This window comes from Pyxicephalus adspersus, chromosome 1 (assembly GCF_032062135.1).
Source record: "Pyxicephalus adspersus chromosome 1, UCB_Pads_2.0, whole genome shotgun sequence".
Classification (NCBI taxonomy): Eukaryota; Metazoa; Chordata; class Amphibia; order Anura; family Pyxicephalidae; genus Pyxicephalus; species Pyxicephalus adspersus.
In genome coordinates, this window is record NC_092858.1 from 87,828,302 (window position 1) to 87,853,698 (window position 25,397).

At 38.0% G+C, this 25,397-nt stretch overlaps 1 protein-coding gene across 2 annotated transcripts in view; it reads right to left on the bottom strand.

Moving 5' to 3' along the window:
* MED13 (mediator complex subunit 13) overlaps positions 1-25,397 on the bottom strand; it is a 48,152-nt gene continuing 22,755 nt past the window's right edge. The window contains exons 6-30 of one of the 2 annotated variants that reach the window (XM_072417263.1): positions 25,150-25,341; positions 23,154-23,316; positions 22,212-22,322; positions 20,688-21,377; positions 18,074-18,281; positions 17,150-17,228; positions 16,271-16,392; positions 16,012-16,099; positions 15,057-15,256; positions 14,342-14,538; positions 13,255-14,180; positions 10,386-10,553; positions 9,864-10,087; positions 9,135-9,324; positions 8,540-8,978; positions 8,141-8,357; positions 7,667-7,858; positions 6,876-7,099; positions 6,647-6,789; positions 5,534-5,692; positions 5,248-5,421; positions 4,535-4,683; positions 3,964-4,137; positions 2,715-2,815; positions 1-1,835 (exon numbers count right to left, since the gene is read on the bottom strand). In XM_072417263.1, coding sequence (XP_072273364.1) covers positions 1,703-1,835; positions 2,715-2,815; positions 3,964-4,137; positions 4,535-4,683; positions 5,248-5,421; positions 5,534-5,692; positions 6,647-6,789; positions 6,876-7,099; positions 7,667-7,858; positions 8,141-8,357; positions 8,540-8,978; positions 9,135-9,324; positions 9,864-10,087; positions 10,386-10,553; positions 13,255-14,180; positions 14,342-14,538; positions 15,057-15,256; positions 16,012-16,099; positions 16,271-16,392; positions 17,150-17,228; positions 18,074-18,281; positions 20,688-21,377; positions 22,212-22,322; positions 23,154-23,316; positions 25,150-25,341 — 5,663 coding nt within the window. In that variant the 3' untranslated portion in view covers positions 1-1,702. Of the gene's footprint in view, positions 1,836-2,714; positions 2,816-3,963; positions 4,162-4,534; positions 4,684-5,247; positions 5,422-5,533; positions 5,693-6,646; positions 6,790-6,875; positions 7,100-7,666; positions 7,859-8,140; positions 8,358-8,539; positions 8,979-9,134; positions 9,325-9,863; positions 10,088-10,385; positions 10,554-13,254; positions 14,181-14,341; positions 14,539-15,056; positions 15,257-16,011; positions 16,100-16,270; positions 16,393-17,149; positions 17,229-18,073; positions 18,282-20,687; positions 21,378-22,211; positions 22,323-23,153; positions 23,317-25,149; positions 25,342-25,397 lie in introns of both variants that reach the window. The other variant, XM_072417254.1, reaches the window with a different exon arrangement.

A 25,397-nucleotide genomic window follows, 5' to 3' on the forward strand; every position in this document is an offset into this window, starting at 1 on the left:
TATGAATAAAAATATGACTGATTTAATTACAGACTTGAAAATTTCCAACACATCAGAAAACATCTTTATCCCACAGAAATCTTAACCAAGTAAGAGAAATGCCAACTTACTTCCCGAGGCATTCAAATTACCTTTTAGGAAACAAATAAAAATAAAAAATATAAAGATTTCTGAAGTAAAATACTCTTTGATTGCACGGTTTTGAAAGAATGTCTGAAAGCTTTTGTCACCAAGTGTTTAATTTTAAACAAAATTGATATTTCTTAAATATTTTATTTAAATTTATATATTTATATATATATATATATATATATATCTATGTATATATATACACACACACGCGCGCGCGCAAAATGCAAACAGGATTCCTCCATGTAACTATGAGTGTTAAAGGTAAATACTCTGTATTTACAAACTTTAGAAAAAAAGTGAGGTTTTCAGAATACAATTCACTTATTTCCAGATATTTGTGAATAGATAATACAAGCTTTAAAAGATCAAAAATTGATATAACAAAACTGAGGAATCCTATCATACAAACAATGTGTAAGTCTATTTACACGGCACCCTAACACCACTTACTGAGCCCCAGAACGACTGCTTGTAATTCCATACAACACAAGCCCTTCTGGGAAAATGTGTTTGCAGTAATGCTATCCGGCCACTGAAATCGAACTACATACAATCTGTAGAATCTGGGGGGTGAGTAAAGCACAATTGAGTTTTTTTATCATACAAAGTAATGCTTTTTTTTGTTTGTAGCAACAACTCTAAGAAATACAGCCAGAGCCCTGGACCAAATTACAAAAATGAAAGTGAATCGTTTATTTTGTCACTACAGGTTAAACCACCTACAACATTCAATGATATATTGCCATTAGGGTTTGTTGAGGTGTGATTATAAAATCTTTTTTTTTTTTTTTTTAAAGACCCGGTACCTTTTTTTCCAAATGCTATAAACACAGTGTATATCATTACTGTACAAGTACTCTGTTGCTACAGCTTAGCTGTAAATCCCCCACACACACAATGGTATGGACATTATCCTTCCTATCCCCTCCCCCCCTATTTACTGTACATCAAACAATACAAATTTTTATTGTCAACCACCCCCTTACAAAAAAATAATACTCTAAAAGCAACCTACTGCAACTTTTAATTAAGACGAGTACATATATTTTAAACCAATTGCTTTAAAGCAAGAAGGCGGTATAAACCTTCTAGGAACAAAAAAAAAAAAAAAGTTTTTTTCATTTTTATAAAAGGTTAAGAAATATAAGACAATTTATACATTTAAAAACTTACAATAAATAAGAGATGCAGGCATTTTCTGTATATTGATAATAGGTTTTATAATCCACACAACATCTTCATGATGTTTAAAAGTCAAAAGATGAAACACATCATTGCTTCCAAGGATATTTGGTGTCTTCCATTCACAGGATGTCGACAAAGGATCTTCCCTCACAAAAACGGAGACAGGAGATGATTAGAAGTGTTCCATGAGACTCTCAAAAGCTGAACTGGCTTGGTGTTATAAATCAATTATCCAAACACAGGAGGTGGGGTTTTGTTGTTTTTTTGGTAACAATCCAGTCTGGTGTAAATCCTGCCAATGTTGTACACCGAGTGGCTTCAAAGAAAAAATGAGTCCTGTAATGTAATAAAAGCCGTGTGTTCCTTGCAGCTTTCTTAGTGAATGTCACAGCATATTCATGATAATGTTATACAACTGGTTCAGCACCACAAAATGAACCGGCAGACACGACCGCCTGTCTTGAGTTGCAGGATCACAGGTTAGCCAGGAGAGGGCATTATACTGTTCCAGAACAAACCTGAAATATTAATAATTTAAATTAAAAAAAAAATTAGTATACCAAAACTGTTAAAACTCAACATCCCAACACTTTAGTGTTGAAAAAAATGATCAGATGATTATATATAATATATATCTATATCTGCTGCAAGAATTCTCTGGTTGGATGGGTGAACCCCATTACTCATGGTTCATGCCACCAATTCATATACTCAACTGATGTACAATGCAGTGGGAGAAACCACTGAAAGTGATGTGAGAGCAAGACAAAAATGAAACCTCACCTATAAAATCAGGATGCCAGGAAAGTGTAGTATAGGAGATATTTTATCAGATATGGGTTTTCCCTGACAGATTTTTAATAGCACACCACAAGTAGACTTTATGGAGCAAGCTCCGTAAGACTTGATGCCAGCAGCCACAGCAGAAGTCTGACAGTGTTCCCATTGAGTAGTAATGGCTTCAAAAAACACTTAAGCCATAACTTCAATGGCATCCACCAGCAAGCCTTTGCCAAAGACACTGTTGACAGTGCAAGCTAAAAGGAGCCCACAAAGTAGTAGCTGGGTTATCCTCTGCATGACCCTTCCACAAAATTCTAACACTGTCAACAGATTTAGGATGAGCGGCATAGAACAAGAACTATGCCAAAATTCTACTACAACCTGTTAAATTTGTCACTTTAAAAGACAGAAATGTAGAGTTACCATTCACTTAAGTTTTTCAAACATTGCTTTGTGCTAAGAGATATGCTGATGCAATCGTGCTAAAATTACCTAAATATGCCATATATTACTTGTACACACTACTGTATGTAAAAAGACTGGGTAGGAATACCATTATATTTATCCACAACCTAATGCAACAAAAAGATCTTTGAAAATGTCCATTCTCTCACCTGAGGACATCTGAAGTCTGATTTGAATCCAGTGGGTGTGAGTGTTTGCTGTGTAACAACTCATCTGATTGCACTGAAGGCACATGGAGGTGCAGAGAGGCCTTTAAAAAAAAAAAAAAAAAAAAAAGAGAAAAAAAGTTAAATATAAACTTTTTCAAACCAGAATATTCCCATGCAATGGAGAAGAGCAAATCGGTACATACTACATGTGCAGTGCATTACCGAACATAACTGATCTGCTTTACTCCATTCGCCCAAAACAGGGGTGTCCAAAATTTTTGCAAAGAGGGCCAGATTTGGTGAGGTGAAAATGTGTGGAGGCAGACCATTCAGCACTACTCAGGGTTAGTGTCGGGAAGGTCTGCGAGGGTCCCGCACAGCACACGGGAGGGATTCCTGTGCAGAGTCCAATGTCAGTGCGGGCTCTGTGCAAACACGTTCTTGGAATCAGAGTGGGCGTGGTCCATGCGGGTCCTGCACAGCTTACGACCACTACAATGATATAAGGGATTCACTGTGCACACATGGGGACTTCCATGCTGCAGATTATGCCCGCTGAGTAGCGGGCCGATAATTGCAAGGCGGTTGATCAACTCTAATGAAATATAAAATAGATTTCGGATGCGTGTATTTTTTTTTTTACTTTTGTCAACAGTGCCGGCGGGCCGCATAAAATTGATTTTATGACAGAGGCTGTGGGCCGGTGGAAGTCTGAACACAGGCCGGTGGAAATCTGAACACGGGCCGCCATTGGCCCTTGGCTGGACTTTGGATATGCCTGGCCTAAAACATGATTACAAACCATGTACCGCTAAATGGTTGCACATACCTATTAAAAAAAAACCAGCATCCAATATATTTGGGTTCCCAGTGTGCTTGAGGAGCAAATACAAACTTCCTAGAAAAGGGATGCTCTGCCAACTTAGGAAAAAAATGTTTGTGTATTGCTAGTGCTTCACGTGTTTAACAAGGGAAATATTTGACAAACGATATTTCGGAAACAATAGACCCAATTAAAGTTTATTTTGCTTTGTGAAAGAACTTCCCTTTACAGGACTAATGCTCTCTACCATATGTGAGCCAAGTGGTGACAGTCTAACACACATGGGCGCTCACAATGTTATGTTTACCATTGATTATTAGGTCTGTGGGTGCCAATGCAGTAGAAACACTTCCATTCATCCCAGTTTGACTCATACACGCTCTTTCACAACCCTGGGGACATTGCAAAATGAATACACATATTTACCTTAAGAAACAGTGGGCACTGATTTTGTGCTTGAGGACATGCTGACCAAAACCAGTCAGGTAGTGGACCAGCTTTGGCAGTAGAAACAAAGTAACCAAGTGCCAAGGGTTGCTGCAAGATGTTAGTCACCTCATCATGCGATTCTGTGGACAGCAGTCGATCAGTACCTTGACCCTGGAATGTAAAGGATTGAAAAACCTGAGGAACAAGAGAAATTAATAAACCTAATATGCTATGTATGATTGCATTTGCTAATATCTATTAAAGCATAATCCACAAAATCTATTCACACTTCTAGAGTAAAAAGCTGGCGGTGAATGTGGACCTGCAAATTTAAGTGTATCCCAAATACAGTGAAAGATTTCCCAAATCACCACACAGTTGTAAGCTGCTTCAGGTCAGTAGATGTGTAAAGATTACTAGATTTGACATTTTTGGGGGGTTATGCGGGCTAAATAGCGATTTCTATCCATTATAACAAGTGTTTAACTCCAGAGAGAGCTTGTAAAACCTTTAAAACATTCTTACTGCAGTTTGTCAAAAATTCACCACATTTTATCAACCATTTTACCTTGCCAACATCGCCTCCATGAGGATAATGGGATCCGGGGGAATGGATTGGAGAGCCACTGGGTGATGCAGGAAATATGTTAATAATATCTGGATCCAAGTCATCGGGCGTCTCTAGTACATCAAAAATTCCCATGCCATCGGTTCCATCTTCAAAACAAAGAGAAAAAAAAAAATTATATATATATACACACTATATACCACACATACATGCTAAAAAATAATATAAAATAAGGCCAGGTTCACACTGGCAGTGTGCAGTGATTACTGCTTCCTCATGAAGCCACTGCACAATAGCTTATCCCAGCAGCACAAAGCATGAAGAGGGGCGGCATTGAGCAGTACCAGTACTGGTCAATGTCACCAGCTGTGAAATCTGCAGAAGCTGGCTCTTTTAAGAGGTGCCAGGTGCAAGGAGCCAAGTGGGATTTCTCTATCCTAAAGTAGGTCCTAGCCTGTCCTTGAATAACTAAGGTAAACCCAGATGTAAAACCATTGATTAATAAACAACTTTAAATTGACATTGTGGAGACTATTTAAATAAGGGAAATTACCTATAATTACTTATTTCATTAGCTAGTATACATTAATATTTTAAAAACACCTGAGAAAAATGTTTTTATTTTTAAAATATATTTTAAGTAAACTGACTAAATATCTTTTTTTGCAATGTTTTAAGATGTTATTAAACATCAACCACACACCAGCACTTACCGTTTGTTGAACTGAAAAGATTCTCGTTTGTGTTGCTTGCTGATGCCACTTGTACAAATGCAGATGTAGGGAAAACCAAGATATGTGTACATGATGTATCTTGAGGGGTGTTAAGTTGAGAAGTCATAGTTAATGTGGTGCTCCTACCAAACACAGAACCGGTCGATACAGAATCTGCAAAGCCAAAAAATTTGGGCTCGTCAGTAAATTTGGTTATGACTGAATCGGGCAAATAAGAGTTTAAAAAGGGACAAAAAAAAAGGGAAGCAAATATAATGGAATATACCTGGCATGATCACAAATGACCCCTGTGGTTCCATTGCCACCAAACAAGCACTAAGTATGCTGGGAGAGTCTGCTGCCGATATACCACACATCCTGCATGTATCCTTTAACCTCTTGCTCAGAGATTGAAGATTGCGGCGACTCAATAAACAACTCCAATCTGTAAAATTAAAAGTTTATTTTTTTTTTAAATATATGTTAGTCAATGATAAGCATATAAAATAAAGAGAAATTGAGGTGCATAAAACTTCCATAATACTGCATTGTTTGGTCAGTTTTCAGTTTAAGCAGCCTGGGCTATCTGGAGATGGAAGCACTTCCTAAATAGATGGCTCCACTTTTAAGGCTCAGACCATGACTTTGCCAATAAGTACAGAATGTAGGGCCAAATACCCAACCCATTGGATTCAAGAAGAAACTGCATATCCAGGCACACCGCTTTGAAAAGCTATCCATGTGCAGTCACCCAGATGTGACAGATAATGTATTTGGTAACAACAGACTAGAAAGTATTTCAAGCTAAATATAAAAACATAACATAATTGAGAAGGAATTGGGAAGAATTGGTACAGATACTATGGTTGGGTCATTTTTTTGCCATCAGACTACATAGGGGAAATGTTTTATTTCTCTCCCTGTCCTGACAATTATATCTGACCTAAAAGTGGAGGGGGTATTTTTCCTTTACCCAAAAAATATTATATATTAGTCTGTTGCTGTTGAAGAATACCCAAATTTTCCTGCCTGATAAAGTGTTGTCATGAAGAATGAGGATAAATCTCCCTAGAAGCTCCCCAGCTATAGAGATTATTATTATTATTATTATTATTATTAATAAACAGGATTTATATAGCGCCAACATATTACGCAGCGCTGTACATTAAATAGGGATTCTAACCTTTTCCCACTACGCTAAGCTGGACATTAACCAAGTAATATGAATGATAATTTTACAGCATACATTTATTTTTTTTAGGATTTTTTTTTTTGTTATAGGAAAAATCAATACAAAGGATGAGCACAGGACAGTAACAAATATATTAGTACACATTACAGACAACTGTACAGTTTACTTTGTATAACACAAATGGTTGTGCATTGCATCACAACATACCTTTCAGCTCTCCATGCCCTATCCTTCCCAAGCGACCAATGACTACCCTCCATGGCAAAGAACTCATTTGTACAAGTCCTTGGCACCATTCCCATAACTTTTGAAGGCCACTGCGACGGGCAGAGCCCTTTTTCCTTCGAGCTCTGTAAATTCAAACAAAGATATGAATTTGAGTTTAAAGCTCATCAGAGGTTATACAGAAGATCTGGACCTGTAACAAAATTCTTACCGATTCGGAACATCAATATTTATGATGCATGTTTCCAACAGCTCTCCATAGAGGTCTGTGCAGGAAGCCAGAAGCCATTTCTGATCATGAGACAGGCAGTATCCAAGGAAAAGAACATTATATTTTTGACCAGCCTCTCCAAATGTTTCTCCAAGTTCCGTCTGCTTGTCTTTAACTGGTGCCAGAATAAAAGGTGGTGTGTAAAGTCGAATACAATCTGGTCTCTAACAAGAGTGGGGGGAAAAAATTGTAAAGTTAATAAAATCACCTAAATTTTACTGTAACAACTGTAATTTAGGAGAACACCTCGGTCATGGTAAGATGGCATACAGCTAGTAACATCAGAAATAAATCAAGATTCTTTAGTTTTAAAACCATATAACAACTAGACAAACCTATGTTTAGTTTTATCCTAGGTTTGCTTTAATTCCTCCTGACAAAGACAGAGGTTGAGAAGCAAACGTTTATTTACTGGCCATCCAAAGCATATCTTTTTATGTTGGTGGTTTGCAAGATTGTTTGTAAATTGTCAAAAGGTAAAATTACCACATGCTTACATTTCCCAGAAATATATGCAGACCCATCCCAGTTGTGTACAGCTTTTACAGCCCATAAAATAAATTACCACTCTCCAAGCTTTATTTTTCATATTTTGAGGATGTATTTAAAGTGGGAACAGCAAACACTTCAGAAGGTAGGGAAACACTTGGAGCTATCACAAAAGAACATTAAAAGCAACCCAATAGATACGGGCTATACAGCCCTTAAAACATTTAAGAAACAACACTTACTTCTGGGCTCTTCAGGGCATTTTCAATGGCAAGCCCTGGTCCAAATCCAGTTAGTGTTTTCACATTTGTTGAATATGGAAGTGGTCTTCGGCACTGTGTAAACACTGAAAAAGCTAGTGACTTCAAATGCTGGCTGTAGTTCTGACGGTCTTCACGTCTTACTGGTTGCAGAAGATACTGACATGGAACAATCTGAAAATGTGAAAAAAAGGGTGCACATCTTTATACACTTTGATAGTCCCAAGCCACCAGCTTTCTCACTCTTCAAACTTGTGTTATGTGGCAAGGAGGCAGCAGTAATGTAGCTTTAGTTATAAAAGGGGTTAACCTCCTTAACACATGAAAAGACAGCCTTGTGAAATGGCTGTCAAATATTTAGTTTAAAAAAAAAAAACTTTCTGCATCACTAGGCCCTGGTAAATGTTTGACCCCTGTAGAACATTTTTAGCTTCAGAATACATGAAAAGTAAATACCTGTACAGAAACTGTATTGCGAAGGTGTGGAGGGAGAGTGTTCAATAATTCAAGAAAGCACCGAAGAAGCCCTAAAGTATAGACACTGGATGCACCTGAGCTCTCATCGTTTTCATAACTGAAAGGATCAACAATATACACCACAATGGCTGGTGGATAGGTAATAGCATGAGATTCCCCATCTGTTGGCACTCCAACTTTATCACGGTCCATGGTACTGCAAAAAATGATAATACATACATAATGAATTATTGGATAACGGAATATTTATTATTTAGCATAAGCCCTCTAATTTGACAAGGGAAATGCCTAATACCAACAAGAAACCATCTAAGTTATACCACAGCTAAAAGTGTACCAAATCAGACAAACTAGTGTGAAAAGCAATTAGTGGATTACCTTTCTGTAACCTCAGATGCAGCTGCTGCTGCAGCAGCAGCCTGTTCACTCGACACTCCAGTGGTTTGCTGCAGGTTTTGTGGCTGCTGCTGCCCCGCTTGATTGTTCTGGACAGAGCTTACTGGTGCTGGGATTGAGCTGCTGCTATTATTCATGCTCCCATAGGGAGGAAAGCTGCTGCTTTTGTTTCCAGGTATGGAGTTAGCCACAGTTGTAGGAGCAGAGAGACCTGGGGCAGTTGCAGAGGGCAATGTATTATTGTTTGGCGTTGCTGCTGATGAGTTATTTGTTGAAGCTGGGGTCAAGGAGGAAGGAGTGCTTGGGTTACCAGTGTTTGCTGGTGGAGGAGGCTGAGAGGATGATGCCTGGGTAACAGCAGGTGCATGGTTGGGCTGGCAGAGTAAAGAGCTGTCCAGTGGTTGGGAGGCAAGGTATGGACCTAAACAGAGAAAATAAAATTAGTCTGTTTAGTAAACAAAAGCAGTAAAACAAATTTGTATAGATAGGTAAAATGTACAGTGTGTAGAATTTAAGGTTTATTAAATTTGAAAAATGGAATAGTATGAAATGAAAACATTAAAGCAAAACCCCATACCTAGTTCATATTTGCAGACTTGAGCATACAGTCGCAGTTTGGTAAAGGATTCATTGCTTCCGTTAGCTGCCTGAGAAAACCATTCTGTAACTGATTTTTCTGAAACTTTTTTTGCTGAAGTGGCCCCAACTCGCATGATGCCATCTGTCAGTTGTTTGGAAATTGCACGATGCTGTCCAAGCCTACAAGACTAAACATAAACTTACCATTATTAATTAGCAATAAGAAAAATATTTTATAGCCATCAAAATAAAACCATGCTAATGAACGTTTGTGTGTAAATATGCACAAACGCACATTCATACACTACAGCAATTAAAGTACATCTCAAGGAAAAACCCTTTTAATGTTGGATAGAGTGGAGAAGGTTTAGACCATCCCAAATGTATTGCTCCTGTTGGGGAGAATAACTCTTCTATTTTTGGTGACAGTGGTCACCAGCAGAAATCGAGGAAGTCAAAATCTAAAATTTTATGGTTGCCCCTAGAATGAACGGGAAAAACCAATAAAGACGTTTGTCATTTTCAGACAAATGTCAAATCATTGAAATCCCCTCACCCTGCATGATCTCTGGAACACAAAATTTAGAGAAATGTCTTCAAGGACAGCATGACCTAAGACAAACAGCATAAAATAGATTGGCAGGGGGTTTCATTCTTCACTACTGTATCCAAAACTAAAATTGCTGCTACATTGTAAACAGAAGTTATTGGGTGCATTTTTTCTTACCTCATACATTGCAGTGAGATCCCGAAAAAAGCTTTTGGCTCCATTTAGGAGAGCCTCGTTTTCTGGGCAAACCACTACATATGCAATGTCCCGTTGAGATCCATATGGCTCCAGCATCAGCCTTTCCCAGTAAGGCAAAGCGAATGGAGAAAGCACCAGAAAATCATAGTCGTATCCTACCAGAAAGGTAGGAATTGGCAGTGGTTCTGGAGATTCATCGGTTCCTAAGAAAACAAAGTCCAAAGTCATTTAAAGCTTTTATTTGAATATCAATTTTTTTTTAATGATTTTTGCAATCTTGAAGCAGATATTATAATATATATCTATATACACACACACAAAAGCTGCTATGTGGCTATTTTAATGATTACAAAGCTCTTCATTTTGTCTGGAGTCCTGGTTAAAGGCAAACTTGTATGACAAATGTTTCCACATTTAAAGAACACTTAGTTCTATTACAGGTTGAAAATAAGAATTATGTCAAACATATCCTGTTTTACATCATAAAAACAGCTTTCTTACCATAGGACCCACGGCCAGCCATTTTGTGAAACTGTTGCCACGTTAATGGCCCTTGCACACCCCATGATCGGACAGTCCGTTTTTTCTGAACTGCATCCTGCAGAATAGGTTGCAACAAAAGAAGCATGCGCAGGATGTCTTGGGAACACTGTTTGCTCGAGTCTATAGCTACAAGGAAGAAGGAAAAAGTTTAGGTAGGGAGACTTTAGGTCCTACGTTCCAAAAACAAAACAAACTTGGCATATCAATTAAGATATCTTTACAGGGGAAAAGTAATGTCCTCCCACAAGCTTCTTACAATAAATTCGCCCATTCCTTCAGAAGGATTTGTATAACTAGGGGAGATTCTTAGGACTTTTTGCTTGCACATCATTTTTTTTTTTGAGTTCTGCCCACAAAATGTCTAAACAGGATTGAAGTCAGGACTTTGTGACTCAAATACCTTGACCTTTTTTGTCCCCAAGCTGTTTTGCTCCAACTTTAGAGGTATGCTTGGAGCTCATTGTCCATTTAGAAGACTTATTTGTAACTCTGCGTCAACATCTTTGAGGTGTTGCTACAGTAGATCTACATAACATTTTTTCCTTGTGATGCCATGCCATTTTATGAAGTGCCCCAGCCCTTCCAGAAAGAATGCACCTCTAAAACACGATGTTTCCACCTTCAAATAATCACCATGAAGAAGGGACAACATTTCTAAATAATGCCATTACCTTGCAGTCATTTTAATTGAGCGTGAGTTTTAATTTTATTTTTTTTTAAGCCTGCTACAAGTATCAAAGTTATTACAGGTCTCTAGGATCACCCAGGTTCACTCATGATAGTCTATCTTTTCCAGTCTTGGAGAGCTTTATTAAATCAGGCCTATAGTGTTTTATTTAGGGTTCTTCCAGATATTTTTGGTAGTGATAGGACGTGTTCACTCCAAATGAGTAGTGTTATCAAACATTTTGTATGTGTTCTATTCCAGTGGTCGCCAACCTTTACAGACCGGCGGACCACTAAAATTACCAGCTCCGGACCGCACATGTGGAAGAAACTTCCCTACTCTCTCATCTCGGATCTGAGCCTGCGATGGGAGAGTAGGCGGATTGTGTCCAGAGACAACTCACCCACTTCTGAGTCTGGGATCTGTACAGGGAACATGGTCTGCGGCTCTGGCTGGTGAGTCTCACCAGCGGGGTCCTCCCTCCTGACACGCACCGGCCAGAGCCTCAGACCACCGGTTGGCGACCACTAAGATAGAATTAAACGAAAGGGTGGTGGCGTCTGTCTGTATGTAAGAAGTGGTCTGAAAGTTAATGTGAAAGAAGAAACTGTGGATGGAACAAGCGATGAGGTTAAGGCATTATGGGTAGAGTTCAATGGGGGGTTGAATTACACACAATTAATGATTCGAGTCTGCTATAGGTCCCCCAATGCTAAGGAAGAAATAGAAAATCAACTACTAGCACAGATAGAAAAAACAGACTTAATAACAGCATGCAGTGCCAAGCTGCATTACCTAAAGCTAGTAAAATAATTTCATGTATTAAAAGAGGAATAGACTGCAGAGATGGAGACATTATCCTGCCCCTGTACCAAGCATTGGTCAGACCAAATCTGGAATTTGCAGTCCAGTTTTGAGCACCAGTTCACAAAAAGGACATTGTGGAATTGGGGAGAGTGCAGAGAAGGGAAAATAAATTATTAAAAGGAATGGAGGAGCTCCGCTATGAGGAGAGATTAGCTGAACTGAATTTATTCTCCCTTGAGAAGAGACATATAAGGGGGGATATGATCACCCTCCATAAATATATAAATGGTCCATACAGAGAACTCCCTTCCCCATTATTCACTTTGAGATCATTACATAGAACTAGAGGGCACTTTTTGCGTCTGGAGGAAAAGAAGTTTAAGCTCCGGATAAGGACGGGATTCTTCACTCAAAATGTAGAATAGGATCCCTCAGGAAGAAGTTTCAGCAACTACTATAGATTGAAAGGGCTGGATATTTTTCTAGAAGCACAGAATATAATATTTGGTTATTAGGGATTTAAAGATACCAGAGACTGTTGATCCAGGGAACATCCGATTGCCTCATGGAATCAGGAAGGAAATTTTTCTCCCCGTTGAAGCAAATTGTACCAGGGTTTCTTTTTTTGCCTTCCTCTGGACCAACTATGTCCATAGGGTTTTATATCTGGGATATGTTTATTTCCCTAGTGGTTGAACTTGATGATCTTTTTTCAACCTAACCTACTATTTAACATGTAGTATCCATGCACATTTAGTGTAAAGTGTGAAGCATTCATATAAAAAGAAATGGTCGCTTAAGTGACAAGCAAACCAATTTAAACGGAACACCGCTAAGCTGCAACAATCCAGAGAAAATCTGTCTCCTCTAAATCTGGCCTGGTAATAGCTTTATATATTTACTAGGAAGACCATGAAAATAATCATGGGGATGCATTATGTTAACAGGAGATCCAAGAAGACCGTTTGGAAATACACTGATGGGTGAAGACATGGAAAAGATGATATTGAAGCCCTGGAAGGGGACGCTGACAGGTATGTTTGCCATATTATGCAAGTATTGCAACATTTGGTAAAAAATGGGTGTCTGCAGCGGCATTTACCTCAAATTTAAGCTGATCGTGTTAATGATTATAATCAGAAACGCAATGACATCACACCAGCAATGACATATGCAATCAGATATACTGAACAAAAGCTCATTTTACTACTGCAGCCCCCAGCCAAGTCTGTAGAAGTCATAGAACCTCTTCAGTTTGGGTGTACTTTCATAACTCCCCATCTCCCATAACCATTGTTCAATATGACAAATACTAATACCAGACAAGCAATGTAATATAATTGACACACTCACCATTTCTTTTAGACCAACTATGTAGGCAAGAACTTCTCACAAGTGCTTCATCAACCCGGCCTCCTGACATGTTATCCATAAACTGTCGTCCATGTTCCAGTGCCAAGAAGCAATCATTGCAACAGTCCTGTTCTTCCACACGTGACGTGTAGCTCACAATGCTGGTTTTGGTTACTGGCTCTTGATCCATAATCCCAAATGGAGAGAATAAATTAGTGCATTGATCATGGAGCAGTAGTATCAACTCATCAGGCATTTTTTCAGGATCCCTTAGCCCAGTGTTTTCTGTTCCTGCAGTTCTTAGGGCCTCAAAACGCTTCTCCACTTCCTTACCACAATCCGTGTGTCGCCCAATAATATCCAGCTCATCCTCCAAAAACAATCCTGAATTGTTGCCAAATTTACGATTCATTACCGCACTAAAGCCACATGTACAGCGATACTGTACTTCCTGGGCAGGATCAGGAATATACACTCCAACATCTGCTCCTTTAATGTTCATGTTGCAGACACAGATACAGCAGCTATCAAAATTGCAATCCTTGAAAAGATTCATCACAGACTCTGAAAGGATGAGGTTAACATAAAGGCTGTGGGCCTCTGGGATTGATGGTACAGTGGCAGGCTCTACAGAGTTCAACGGTCTGCAGGTTGATGGTGTTGAGGCTGGAGAATACAAATCAGAGTTTTCATATTTGACGGATCCCTGAACACTAGCTGGACCACCACCTGCTCTTGGAGTACGTGGTGTTCGTGGAGTCCTTGGAGTTGGAGCAGAAAAGCGGGGCGTTGCAGGAGAAGGAAGGATACCTGCTCCACCATTGCTTGGTGGGGCACTGTTAGACATTCCAAACGGTGTATGAGTTTGCGGTGTATATGTCTGAACGTACTCTTGATCAACTGCACTGCTGACACTAGAAATATTCCTGCAAGAAACAAAAAATGCCATTTAAAATAACAAATATTTTTTTTCCATATGTAAAAGTGAATGATTAACAGACAAAATTATGGTCATAAAATCATAATTTACAAATATAGTGAAACTAACTAGGACACCTAGTCAAATATGAATTGTTAAGAACCTTACCCATCTTTAATAAAGGGCATCGCAGGTACAGGAGGAAGAAGGTCCAATTTTCCAACAGTCCAACTTGGACGGTAAATGCACTCATCTGGCACCTTGATGGGTGGCAAACACTGACTGGGAAGAGCCTTTAGAGGGGCAAACATGGAACAACCCACCATCACTTGACAAGTCTCTGGTCTGTACACGAATGAGAAATCCTGTCAGCAAAAAAAAAAAAATAATGAGTTTCCTGGAACAGCAAACTAGTTCTAACACCTGCATTATGGTATAATAAGGTCAATCTAAGGGGCTATAAACTTGATTCCCTTAGCTCCCTCCAAAATCTTCACCCAGTCCTCTTCTGGGTTCAGGATCTTCAGACATCCTGATTGGCCAATACTGGCATTACCTAACTCCAGCTAATGCACAGCCAAATTGAATGAATTCTGACACCAAGGTATGCTAAAAATGTACATTCTACAGAAGATTCCAATCAGGCAAGTACGGTTGTGTTATTGGTGAAAAGACATCACATGTCCAATATAGACTTAAATTAGTGGTGCCCAACTTTTTGCAGGTCGCGACCACTAAAGGCTTGGACTTGTAACGGGCTACTGTCAATGGGCATTTTTTCCTGTGCTTAACAGGCTTTTAGAATGAACCCTATTGACAGTATAAATGGAAGTATACATTAGCTGTTTAATCAGTGCAAACATTGATTGTGTGCCTAGATTACCTTTATTTCAGTGTGTTTTGGGCTGCAGAATCCCTCTTCAACTTCTATCTTAAATTGGGCAGTTATTCCATCAAGGGTTGTTGCCCCAGGTGTGGAGTCCATGTTATATTCCTTGCTGTTCATGTTCATAGGAGAGAAACCCATGAAGTGCTGCTCCAAAGATGGTGGAGTAGGATACATTTTATGAAGATCAGCTGTACCTAGAAAACAATTTAGTATAAATAATTTAAACAACACAGGAATTAGAAATGGATATGTTCAAAATATCACACCAGCTGCCTACAGTGCTGAACTGATGTTGCTCACATTTTTCTATGTAACCCAAGTCTACAGAATAATCAAGGCACTTTGATTTTGTTGCATATGTGTAAAGCAACAAAGCATTGTAAAACAAGCTTGCAAATATAATTTTTTTTTTTATCTTCCCTTTTTATCCTGAGCACCCAGTGTTCAACTGGGTTCATTATCCTGCCAGTTCAAACATCTTTGTTTCCTGAAAGGCTTATATTTTCAGAAACCAACAAGTATTGGGTCATGAAAGTAAAGAGAATTATCAAAAAAAAAGCAATTTCACATGGATTTTTAAATGACTTAAAGATTTTACAACTAAAATAATAACAGGAATGCCGTTTTTCAGCATTTACAACACCCATTTAGTTTGTCTGTAAATGTGTAATAAAATTACAATTAAAAAAAAGGGTTTCGGGCTGATAGTTGTAGACATTGCCAGGCAGGGCTTTGCTTCCATATACAACAGGGGGACTGAGAGAACACAGTGAACACTAAGCAATTAAAAACCAAAAATGAGCATGTTATATGACCACTCAAATGAACAATCTCCCCCTTGCGTCCCCTGAGATGTACAAAAAAATGCTCTGCCATATGGATAAAGTATTATTCAGTTTATACAGAATATAATTAGGTTGATTCCTAATGCAAAATATAAAGGACTTACTTATGCAGGACAAAGGGTCTAGGTTTACAGATTTTGGGTCCTTGCTACTGTTCTTGTCATCCGTGTTCTGGGCCCTTTTTAATCCAGGCTGAAATAGAATTGGGAAACCTTATAAACCTATTTCACAAAAATCAGATTTTAAAAAAATGAAATGGAAAACCATGTCATCCAAAAAAACATGTACGCAATGGTCTAAGCTTGAGCCCAAAAACAATAATAAAATAGGAACTGAAAATATAGTTTGTGTTAAGTTACATACCGCAAGCTCATCTTCATCAGAATTGAAAAGGTTATCCAGATCAGTGTAGGAAACAACAAGGTCAGTTTCATGAAAGAGACTGGTTGACGCTGTCCTGGCATGAGCAGACGATGGCTGAGATTCTGCAAATGACCAGAGATAATAAACATTACAAACATCACATACATAAACAAGATGTCTCGATATAACTGGAATATAGTATGGACTTTTTTTATTTAGGTAATTAAATAAAAATAGTCATTCCTGCAACTAAACAACATAACAGCAAAAACTTGGGTAGCCATTGCTGTGATCATTCTAAAAGTTAGGTAAAGCTAGTTGCTGTTCTGCGAGATTGAACCAGTGGCTTCCATATTTTCTGATTTATGAACTAAGAAAGCAAGCAGATTAGGGAAGTCCAAAGAAATTCCAAACTTTATGTTTCTCTGACCTAGCACAAGTATATATTCATTTATTGTGAGTGAAATGCCTATAAAAGATACACCAATTTTTAATAACTAAAAATTTTGACCAGATGTTCCACATTTATCTTTTAGATTGGGGGCATTAGGTTTCAAGCTTTCTACTCACTGGGGGGATTGTCTCGCTATGTGTCCTCACACATAGTGCACTTATTTATATTTTTAAAAAAAAGGCAGTTAGGCGATTTTGTCTATAAATACAGCAAAATATATGCTAGTTTCTTGTCAAGTGTCAACTTTTACTTAACAAAAATCCCCAAATTTTGGAGCATATAGGGACAAATATCTGGAAACCAAATAGGTGCAGACACCTGGAAGTACCTGCAACCCACTCCCGAAGTGTTTTAAATGTAAGCAGTCCTCAAGTTAACACACTGATCTTTCTATTGTTTTTAAACAGATCACTTGTAGCACAAACCTTGTTTAACTGCTGGGCTAAATAATGACATAGCATCCTCTCCTTGAGGTAATACTGCAACATTTGACATGTCATCAGCCTATAAAGAGAAATGAAGGATTAAGAATACTGAAAATGAGCATAACCCAAACATCAATCAAAACATTAGGGGATTAGGGAGTAGGTCTAAAATACTGAACACAGACTGCTGTAGACTAGTCTTCAGTCATAAGCAAAACACACAGAACGGCTACACATTTGCCATTTACTCCTTATGAGTTTTTTAATCACATTGGTTAAAAGAAAAGGCACCTTACAGAGGCATTCTATACAGAAAAGCAAATGCACACATTTACAAATAACTCCCTCTGCAAGCAGAAAAGCTACAAGCATGCCAATGCAATCAGATACTTCACTAAAATTGCTGCAAAGGGGAGGAGAATAATTCATTGTGAGTGATCAACCACACCCCACATAAATGTCTGTGATGATTAACAAAAGACAACTTGTTAGGCTGAAAGGGCAGAGCAGGTTCCCACGCACATCCTTATATAATACATGGATGCAAGGGAACCCAAAGGCTGCAGGAGGAAAAAGAACTGCCAAGACTCAAGAAACAGGGAAAACCATTCAAATTCTTTACACTGAACTGAAATTCTCATTGTCAAGTCAGTAAAAGAATGTGGCAGTCAGAGAAGGAAGCAGCTTTAAACTGAAACCACCACGTGTTACATCTTCCAAAATCTGGGTCATGAAAAACATTAATATCTTATAGCTGCAACACTATGAACAGTTCTGTGAGGCAAGCGGACAAAAGATTGTAATTTTTATTTCATTATTAGAAGTTGTGGATTAGCAAAAAGGTTACCAGTCTAAAGGAAATATGTTTTGTCCCGTGTTAATATCCTTTTAGTGAGCATGCAAGTGTAAACAAATAAAACCAACCTTGTGTTTTTTCCCTACTTCTCTTTCATTGGCCTGCCTTTCTTTTTTAGCATCGAAGACAAATTCTACATCACCATCCACAAACGCATAGGGATCAGTTTCTTGCTCACTGTCTAATACGGTTGTTGGTATATACTGGTTTTTGCTTTGATACTTTTGGAGCAAATCTTCAGAAATCTTCAGTGTTTTTTTACAGTGCACCATTAACCTAAAAAGTAGGGGTAGACAAATCAAGAATTTAGCCTGGCTGTGAAACCTTACAAAGCAATGCAATAAACGCATTTTCCAGTTTTGCCAATTAAGAATGCAAAAAAAGTTATTTTACTTGAAAATCTGTTTCTCATGAGTTATCTTATCTCTTTTACCAGCAAATCAAAAGACAACCAAAAGCTCGCCATTAATGCTAGCTAGAACACAATGTGGTTTTTAGGAAGAAAACCTTCTTTGTAATAAAAAGATTTTTAAATTTAGATTTACATACAGGACAAAAATGGACACCAGTATTATAAATTGTATGCTGTGAATTCAGAAGATTATTAAAACAATTATGAACTTTAATAACAAAATGATTAAAATTATTTCAATATACAAAAAAACATTTACCTATGTAAAACACACCATCTAAAAATTCATTGCTATACTCTTAAAGAAAATTCTAATTCCTTGTCTGGCATGTCATTTTATTAGGACACTGACCCAGAACAAAGGTTAAGTAAAAGAGAAATTGCTTGTTGGACAATCAACCAAAAGGACAGCCTGACAGTATAAGCAGCACAAGTATTTTCCTAATGTCATGTTTATTTTTTAAGGGTACATAAACCAGACATCAAACTTAGAATACATATTTCAGTAAACCAGCCTTAATTTAGTGGCTTTTTTCATTCCCTCCCCCTTTATATTCACCTTGTGATCCCCAGGATGTATGGAGTTTGGGGGTTCTACTTTGGTCTGGAGGCCCAAGTTCTGCTTATAGTCAAGGAACAAGAGATCCAGATTCATACAAGCCATAGGAGGACCCTTACCATACCCTCTAGACACAGATATTTATTATTTTATAATATTTTCATCCTGCCTTTGTTTTTGCTTATGGTGCTAATCAAAAGGGTAATGCATGATTGTGTCCTTTCTCATACTGGCGAGTGGGACAATCTTTGCTTTTTTCAGAAAAACACAAAAAGAGAAAAGACATGGGAAATCCATAAAGAGTGACAAATATTAGTGTCTAGTGCCAGGTGGAACATTTCTCTTATTTCTTGTTGGCACCGAGGATTCCAGAGGAGGGCAAAACATCTAGACTCTCAGTATTAAATAATGATGCCATTGCTAAAATTTGAGAGCACCATGATGATCCAGTAGTGTTTTCAAAGTTTAAGGAACTCCCCTCCAGACAACTTGAAGCAATAATATGGTTTCACATATTACTCTAGAGGTTGAAGTGTGTAAAAACCCTCTGTTGATCCTGCCAGACGGGTATAACAAAACCATTTCAATGCAAATTTTTAAAAAAGGCAACAGAGAGCAAATATGATGTGGTCATTGGTAAGGCTTACATACACTAACTCAATCAAACAAGTATTCTTTCATATTTTTACTGCATCACCCCATACCTTGCTTGAAAATGCTTCACATTAAAGTGTTACATTTGTCTATCTCTAAGCAAATACCTACTGTTAATGAGACCCTTTGGGAGGAAATAGAAACCAAACCCTGCAACTCATTTTTGTGCTGGCACCAAAAAGTGCCTTACATATTTCTGCAACAACTTTACAAACAATGCATGCCATCATGGCCAATCTCACAGGCAAAGCTTCAGCCCTTTCTGATGGTGCCATAGCCGACTACCTTTTCCTACTACCTTCTATTCCTTATTGGTTAATAAGGCTGCCAAGAGTGTCTGTATAGTGATGGGGCTTATCCTGATGCATCCTGGTAAAAGTATCAGAACCTTGTCATCCAGAAGTTCAACATTTAACCAATAAAGGAAAATTTGCAGGCTGCCATACCTAGTGCTGTCTGGTTTGCACAACAGCACCACACAAAGTAGATTCAGAGTTTTACTCATGTGAAAAAGTAAAGCAAAACATGCTGGAAAGAACAAACCAAACATTTGTAAAACAAATGACTAAAAATAAAAATAAAAAATAAATGTGCAAAAAGTTGTAGGAGACATCCATCATTCTCCTTGCTAGCTTATGGAGGACCATATACCTTTTAAATTAGACAGGAGAAAACAACTAGAAGGCAGTAATGTGCTTTCTAAGAGGAGACTGCAACCCATCATCAGGAAGGCAGTGTACTTGGACATTCTGGGCACCTGACATTCTTTAACTGAAAAAAATACTCAACATGCAGACTAAGTGCCTGCCACTAGTTGTTGCTTATAAATTTAATAAAATAATAAATAAAAGGTATACCAGGCTTGCTTTAAGCGAGAAGAAAAAAAGCTAAATGCATGAGTTATACTTAGTATTAGGCTTACATTTGCACCACCACCACTCAATATTTTCAGTCACTAAACCAAATCTCAGATCTACGGTGGGCACATGAGGAATTTCTCTTCAAGTGAAAAGCATTGATTCCAGACAGACATTCATACTTAAAAGAAAATACTCACTCTGTAACTGAAGTATTGTTTTCCTTCCCAGACTGACCAAAAGCATCATCTTTAAGCTTATCATTTGGAAGTGATGGAGGAGCAAACTCTGAATCTTTTCTCTTTGGGAGTTTGTAATACATCCAGGTATTGTCTGCTTCCTGTTCCTCCAGATGAACTGCAGTGCCAACATATACTGTTGGCTCCAGGACTTCAGTGAAAGCTGGAGCAAAGGTTTGGGGTAAGCCATCTATTCTTTCATCTATTGCTTTTGCTGGGTTTAATGGATCTGGGGTTGGCATTTGATAAAAATGTTGACTCTGTGGCGTTGATGGGTTTTTTATAGGCTCCCCACCATCATCAAGACCCTCACAAGGGTGTGGACTCAAGGGAGGAGGTTGGGGTGAATTGCTCATTTCATTGCCATGCAACTGCGGTGTTTTTGCTACATCGGTGGGTCGAATGTTTGAAAAACGTCCTCTACTGTCTTGGGACCGAATACCAAGTCTCTGGTTTGCAGTGTCTGTCTCAATGCCAACATCATCAAAAAGAGGTACTCGATGATGAAAAGGAGTCAGTGGGCGCTTCTGAGGCTTATCACCCTTTTCCTGCTTTTCATTAGTCTTGTGCTTTTGAGCTGCTTGCTGCTGGGGCCCTGCAGGAGTAACCTGTCCTTGTTGACCTGAATTTCTCGGTTTAAGGTTTTTGTGCCTGTAAATTGTAAAAGCAAAAATTAACTGTATTCCTCCAACATTGCTAAGAAGCCCTTCTCAAACCTAAATAAGTAGAAACAACAGGTTTAAACTCCTAAAGGCATGTGTAGATAACATCGGTTTTGGATGCTTCTGAGATCATTGAAAAATCACAGACTGGAGCATTTGACATGTGTTTGACTTCCCACCGATTTGCATTTCATCTGCTTGAAGTAGGTTTTGCAAACTAAAGTCCATCTACACGTGTCATTGCTTTTTAACTTTACTGTTATTAGCAAGACCTTAGCAAAAGCCTGGTCGTCAATCGCCAGCAACAGAACAGATTAATTAGTTATCAGTTAATTAGATATTGTGTTGTGTTATTATTCCTATTTAATGAAAAATTTCAAATTCTAAATATGTTGCAGAATTTATTTCAATAAATCAAGTGTACTACTCTAAATTTTCCCTCTGCTACATATATTTATCTTCGTATTACAACTCTTTAAAGTTCTTGAAGTTTTACAAAAAGCTATTTTTGAAGAACTTCTTTACCTTCAAAAATTGTCCCACCTTAGTAAGACTTTCAAAAGCTCAAGACCTTGGTAAACATGCTCATTTGTTGCAAATGATGCAAAAAGGTCTTATACAACCTTGATTAAAAAAAATCAATTGCTATCTAGATAATAAATCACTTGAATCAAACATATAAAAAGAGGTCTTCGATGGTAACCAATATTGCACAAAATTAAACGACATGGTATCTCCAAACAAAAAAAAATTCTATAAACTAAAATACTATTTATAGATATAAATGAATGATAAATTCTATTGAATATCTGAATTATCTTACCTTGAACAGATACACGTTGTTCGTTGGGTAGCTTCCACAAAATCCCAGGATGGAATTTTGTCAGATGTTTCTTCTTCACATACTCCATTAGAAGTTGCTGAATATTTCCTTCTATCAAAAAAAGAGAGACACTTAGAAATGCTTCTAAAAATAATATTTTTTTTTCCTTTGTAACCCTGATTGCCCCAGACATTAGTACAGGAACAGTAACACACAAGGGGAACCAGTTATGAGCCAACTAGCAAACTTTACATATCAATCTGTGAAGCTTTGACATTTCTTTTCTATATTGCACTCTGCAATTAGCACCACAAGCCAACTCTGACATAGGTGAACCAACTCCCAATATTTAAAAAGGGGAGACAACAGAAAGCAGGACTCAAATTCAGAATTAAGACACTTGTGTACAGTGTGCAGCTAGGTTCACACAGACTAAAAGCTAATAAATAATGGTAATTATACATCAGTGCCAAGGTTCTGCAGATCTAAATACAATTTAATCTTGTCCACAATCCATTAAGGTATGAATCTACAGACATTTTTTAAAAGTCAAGAAGCGTTAAACCCTTTTGAGTTTTTTTTTAATTAATATTATTATTATTATTAGAGTCACCACTAAAATGCGATTTGTGACCATTGTCTCGAAGGAAAAGCAGAAAAATAAAATGTTAGAGCTGCTCCATAAATCTAGAGAGTAACGTAAGAAAGCAATGTTTACTAAACTCCTTCTCAGTGTAAAAGCAATACACGCACCTAAGCTCCCTTCAGACTGGCATGATGGACTCTCAATATGAAGTGTTAAATCTTTTACTGAACAAGAAGTGTGATATAGTAACAGAACTATACACAGTGAGCTAATATATACCTTTTATCAGGAAGTAATAATTATATAGCAAAGAACAATTTACTGTTACATCATAGCGCATGATCAAACATACTTACTTGTTCTGCGACCTGTTCATGTTGCACTCCTGCCAAACTCTATCTACAACTTGGTTAGCCAATTTTCTTGGTATTTTTCCACCATGATGACTAGTACTATCAGAATTAAAGCAATCGGACACTGATGAAAACTTCATCCACTTCTGAGCTGATTGCACATCAACTGAAAAATAAAATGTAAAAAAAGAGTGAATATGTAATTAAAGGATAAATATACTACTTATACCAGTATTCAGCAGCTGTGCACTGATTTAGCAGCACTAAACATACAATATTTACCTCTAACTTGTGGCCTTTGCCTGATGTTAACAGACAGAGCTACTTTTCTGCATTGTTAGAGAATGTGAGCTGCAGACAAATGGATAGAACTGCCTTAAGTACAGAGTATAATGACAAGAATGAGGCAGACCTGGTCAGGAGCTCACAGCTACAAAGAAGCTATACTGGCAGAAGCTGGTGCATGGTTCATCTTCAATTAGCAGACAGGTATTTATTTCAATAATATTCAAAAGGGTTTGATCAGGGCAGTGCATAGAACCTTCAAAAGTTTAAATGATCATTTCTGCTGATATCCTTGTTGCATTCCCCAGGACGTGGTCAGTCCTACCTTCGGTGATGTACAGGGAAATGACTCTCAGAATCTACCATGGGGAGTATATCTCCCGACAGCGTGACAGCATTTGATGGGCTATGCCCCTAACCTCTAACTGTCTTAAGTATGCACAGGATTGGGCAGACTTATACCATGCTTTTTGGAACTGCCAAAAAATAAAACAGTTCTGGCAAGAGCTGGCTCATTACATTACTTCACGTTTTATTAATTATGTTCCACCGACCCCGGAATGGGCTATTTTAGGTACTTAGTGGCCAAAAAAACAATACTACATAAATGGCTGGACCCAAATCCACCAACACTTGGGCTTTTTCGGGAAAATTTGGAATATGTTTTCAGAATGGCCTGGATTGAGGCATCTCTGGTTAAGGAAACTAAGGTGGAGAAATTTTTTGAAATATGGGGATCCAATATAGAGACCCAGTCTCCTTCAATAAAATGTCAGATTATGTCTACCTTTGAACATACTTCGTGGTATGCTTTGCACATGTTAGAAAATGACCCCCGTGGTCATAGATGATATTTGATTGGAAACTTTCTGATGATGTCAACGAGATTGTGTAACCATTTTTTTCCTCCTTCCATATTATACAAGTATATTTTCATATGCCTGTCTTTTTGTTTTGTTTGTTTCAATCTAGTTATCCTTTTTTATTTATTCCATGTATATTTTATGTCAATCTATTTGTTATAACCCTGATTGTTGTTTTGTTTTGATTGGTATTTATTGAAACATCCTTCAATCAAAAATAAATAAATAAAAAAAAGTTTAAATATTATGTCTATACCATAAAGCAGGGGTGTCAAACTCAAATGGGCCAAAATCACACAGTGGGCCAAAATTAGAAACGTAGACAAAGTCGTAGGCCAAACCTGAAACTGAAATAGCACCACTACTACATTTCCCTGCCTAAATAAAACAGTCCAATACGGGCCATGCATAGGCAGAGAGGCTGCTGGTCTATAGACGCAAGTGACTCCGGGAATTGTAGTAGTGGCGCTATTTTAATGCCACGGTGGGCCAGCTACAATTCATATTTAGGATTCCTTTAGGGGCCAAAAAAAGGACATTGCAGGCCACATTTGACCCGCGGGCCAGAGTTTGAAAACCCTGCCATTATAAGGTTTAAAAATGCAGGTACCATTTAAATGAACTGTACAATAATAAGAATCTGCTGCATTACAGCCAAAATATGAAGTGTTCTGCTATGATGGTGGCTATTTAATAGTTTAAAGAATACACCCTTACACATCAATGGCTTACGGGATTGCTTCTATTTACTCTGGATTAAAAAAAGAATGGTTGTGAACTGATACATTTGGGGAATAGACATAGCATAGTGATAAAATATTACATATTTGGAGAGAATCTGCAAGTCCTACCTGTCTGAACTTCCTCAGGGGATGTTGGTGGTGTCAGTGTTACTGAAGACATGACTGGATCTCTGGAGGAAGCAGGCACTTGAGCACCTAAACAGGTGTTTGTACAGTGAGTGGACCCAGACGAGCTAATTGTAGGGATGTCAGACTGAGGGACTAGCACAAAACACGCTGGATAAACCATTCGAACGCCAGCTATAAAGCAATACAAAATCTGTTATAGATAAATGTTCATGGGAGGTATTTCAGAC